Source organism: Nanorana parkeri, unplaced genomic scaffold, assembly GCF_000935625.1.
Source record: "Nanorana parkeri isolate BGI_ZX_2015 unplaced genomic scaffold, ASM93562v1 scaffold300, whole genome shotgun sequence".
NCBI classification, from domain to species: domain Eukaryota; kingdom Metazoa; phylum Chordata; class Amphibia; order Anura; family Dicroglossidae; genus Nanorana; species Nanorana parkeri.
This window is the reverse complement of record NW_017306568.1, coordinates 708,384-712,572: the sequence shown is the minus strand read 5'-3', so window position 1 is coordinate 712,572 and position 4,189 is coordinate 708,384. Positions and strand designations below refer to the sequence as shown.

General features: G+C 44.3%; 1 protein-coding gene across 1 annotated transcript in view; it reads left to right on the top strand.

The window, feature by feature from the left end:
- DGKB (diacylglycerol kinase beta) overlaps positions 1–4,189 on the top strand; it is a 374,677-nt gene that overhangs the window by 104,873 nt on the left and 265,615 nt on the right. Inside the window, exon 4 of the mRNA XM_018557729.1 lies at positions 4,092–4,112. Within this exon, the coding sequence (XP_018413231.1) occupies positions 4,092–4,112 (21 nt within the window). The remainder of the gene's footprint in view (positions 1–4,091; positions 4,113–4,189) is intronic.

The following is a 4,189-nucleotide window of genomic DNA, read 5'->3' as shown; positions in this document are numbered from 1 at the left end:
CTGGATTCCCCCCTCCCCGCTCCGATCCGCCAGCGCTGACTGGCAGGAACAGACGGGGGAGGGGGCGGGTACAGCTGGCTCTGCCTCTAGATAGGCAGAGCCAGCTGTCAGTCACGCAGCTGGGCGGATCCCAGCATAATTGTCGGGATCCGCTTCAGCTGCGTCGTCTCAGTATACCGCGAGCAGCAGCTCGTGGTATACTGCGGCGTCTCAGTATATCGCGAGCTACAGCTCACGGTATACTGAGCCTAGGGTGACGGGAGGACGCTAGTTTGTGTCCTCCCGTTACACTAAGGAGAACTATGGGGAAAAGCCTTAACCCCATAGTTCTCCTTTAATGACCAGGTCAGTGGCCGCATCTAAATGGGTAATATGGATTTCCTGCTGCAAAAATCCTAAATTGGACCGTGTGAATGTAGCCTAAGTGTCCTGCATGATTTCCATATGCATTGTAGGGAGTATCAGTGGCATGTCACTGTTGCAAGCCCCATTCAATGGTTTTAGTACCCTGAACCAATCTTTTTACTAAGGCCAAATCTTTAAATAAACCTTCCCAAACATAAATATAGGAATTGCCTTTTCTGACTTCCTTCTAAAAATGCTACCAAGGGGAGTGAGCGGAAGACCTACATGACAACGATGGGATGGGGAACCAGGACAGGAAGGGTTAGAGAAAAGTTAGGTAGAGGAGGGACACTTACCAGATTGAGTGAAAAAGGTCAGCCAGGAGGGGCTTCAGAGGGAGGTCTGTGAGGAGGAGTCACGTGGATCCAGTTGAAGAATGGCAGATGAGAAACGATTGTCCCTCCCACTCGCCCTGGAGTTGTAGTCATGGCTGTTGCTTGTGGGTTTGGATCCTTGAAGGCGTTTTTGTCTCCTTGTGACAACACTGGTGACACCAAAATAACTGGTCAGTCTCTGGAGCATCTCCTTCTCCACTCCAGTGATGAAATGTCAGTCGTTGTCCTCACATCCAATATACTTAATTGGACGTGATGACTCATGGGATCTTAGACCGCTGGAGCGGAGGGGGAGACAGGCTGCATGGTCCATTCTAACAGCCAGCTAGCTGCAGGGTTCAGGTGAGTATAACTTTGCTACTTTGTCTCCTAGATCAAAACGAGCACTTAAAAACGCGGCAAGGGTTAACATTAGTTCTTTAAATATCAGAAAATAACATTTTGCACATATTAAAAATATTTGAAGGGTATTACTTAGGACTTTAGTGCAAAATGCTAATGTGCGGCAGCAGGCCCCCTTTAGAGGCTGTCGTCTCTTCTGCCAGTCCAAAGCAGAAGACAAAGATATTTTCTGGGTCGCTGAAGGAGGCGAAACATGTTAATTAAAAAAGACTTTACTGTACCTTTGACAAATTTTTTTCCCATATTCCTGAAATCCCCTTTTACTATTGTAAGGTAATTATTGTCAGCAGTGTTCATTATCGGCACTGGACTGAGATTGGCGATAAGCATCTAAGCACAACTCTGAAGGAAATTTAAAGGACAAGTACGCTTTCAGATAAAGTAGACCGACACTTCCTGTCTGCCCTCCCCCACCGCCCGCCCCAGATGCAAATTTACCTGAATCTGCCAGGAGGGGCTTAAATCTTCCTTGCCCCTGGCCACGCCTGCACAATTAGACCGCAGGGTCTCTTTAAGAGCCATTATTGTTCCTCAGATACAGTGTAGAAATAATTTCATTTTGTATTATGGGAGTATAACACTGCGGCAAAAGAACAAAGATTCTTTCATCTCACATTCCTAGACTACGCCAATGGCCGAGATAAGAAGATTGTTCTAACCATGAAGAATATAAATCAGACTTTATGTCCGGCCCAGTGACTTTATATTGCAGCAAAACAATAGAACATTTAACACATAACGGCCCAGCTGATGAAAACTTGTAAAACAGACAATTGTGTTCACTATTCCCTTTCAGTGCAAAAGCTCTATATGCCAAACGTACCTTTAAAATGCAACTGAAGCCAAAACTTAGTACTCCTAATCAGTGGGTTGGCTCTTGAGAGGTAAGCAAATATCGAAATGCCTTTATGGGTGAATGTCACTCTGGAGAAGTGGGCGTTCCTAAGCAGACTGTATTTGCATGAAGATTGCCTTAGGTAACACCCACATGTGATATTGCATCCCCAATGATTGAAAGAACTGAAATCCAATGAATGAAAGGGGTGGGCCAGGGACAGTCAGACTGGGGAGTAAAGGACTATGTCATGCTGAACATCCTCCAGCCAGGAAATGAGGTGGGCTCTATCTGACTTGCTGCAGAAGCTCCCAGTGTGCAGTGAAATCAGAGGAAGCCATTTCAGTCCAGGAGAGGAGGCGGTACAACTGTGCAAGACTGAAGGGAAGGCCGGAGCTTATAGTGTGTATAGTCAATTTTTTTCAGCTTTGGATAAAGTACTAAAGGGTTAAACCCCCATCAGTTCTTTTTTTTTGTTGTCTGAAGAAGATTTTTCTTCACTTCTTGTCTTGGAGACACAAGGGGAATTCTGATCTCCTCAGATCCAATCTTAAAACAGTTGTCCTAAGAACATGGTTAGTGTTAGGGTTATCTAATCCCTCACCTGTTGCTTTCAAGACAATTCTAAAATGTAGGATCTCCCCTTACTTTCTGTTTCGGTTACCAAGACCAATAAAGGGGTGAACCTGCCTCAGAGCACAGAAAGGAATCAGCATAGGATAGGAAACTTTGTCTAAAACTAAAAAAAAAAAAATTGCCTTTACATACACTCTAAAGTATGTATACAACCTGGCCAAAAAAAAAAAAGTCACACACTCTAATATTTCATTGGACCGCCTTTAGCTTTGACTATGGCACGCATTCTCTGTGACATTGTTTCCATAAGCTTATGTAATGTCACAACCTTTATTTCCATCCAGAGTCACATTCATTTTTCTCCAAGATCTTGTAGTGATGATGGGAGAGTCGAACCTCTGCGTAAAGTCTTCTCCAGCACATCCCAAATATTCTCAATGGGGTTAGGGTCTGGACTCTGTGATGGCCAATCCATGTGTGACAATGATGTCCCATGCTCCCTGAACCACTCTTTCACAATCTGAGCCCGATTAATCCTGCCATTGTTGTCTTGGAATATGCCTGTGGCATCAGAGAAGAAAAAATCCATTGATGGAAAAACCTGGTCATTCAGTTTATTCAGGTAGCAGCTGACCTCATTTTTTGGACACATAACGTTGCTGAGCCTAGATGTCAGAAGCATGTCAAATGCTCCTATGGCTGTCGCAGCACTCAGCTCCATCTGGTTGCCTCTTGTAACTGCACCTACCCCAGTCTAGTCAGCTGCGGGCTGATCAGACTAATCAGCCTGGCAACATGCCCCTCACAGCCTGATGGTTGGTTAGTGGTGCTCTATTTAAGCATCACAAGCCTACTCTCCACTATACACTCTGACCAAGGTGAGTGCATCCAGTCCTGACACTAGAACTGACCAACTGAAGTGACCCCAGATCATAACACTGTCAGGGAAGCCCAGCAAGCAGTCATAGAACAGATACTGTGGGAGCCATTGCACATGCACATTTCACGGTTTCGTAATGCTTGTAATCGTCTCACACATGCATGCGCAATGGCTCTCACAGTAACTGTTCTATGACTGCTTGCTGTGCTTCCCCGGCAAACTCTTCCCAAAATCCAGGTGGTGACTTTTTTTTTGGGGGGGGGGGGCCCAGGCAGTGTATGTTTTCCCTCAAATCTCCATAAGATATACCCTCAGGTCTCCTATCTATGTTGGTGTTGCAGTGAATCTGAAGGCAACCTTCCACACATCTTATGGTCCTGTACTAAAATACTTTCGCTTCTGATGTTCGGCCACTTGTACTGCAACTTTCCGATGTGGACCTTGGTAACAACCCATTGGCTTACACTTCAACAGTCAGGTCTCTTGGAAAGTAGATATAAAATAATCTCTAACACACTAATTTAAAAAAAAATCCCTTATAATGAGCCAGTAGCTGCTCAGTGCTGAAATATTCATGTAAACAGCAAGAAGAAGATGTGTCTGAAATTCTACAACTGGACTAACAGGATTCTCTCATTTTTGTTCCATTTTACTGCAGAAGCAAGACATCCTGAAACAAGTGAGTTCTGATTTATTTATATCTATAGATATTATAATGGGTGTGATATATATATATATATATATATATAGTTTGCA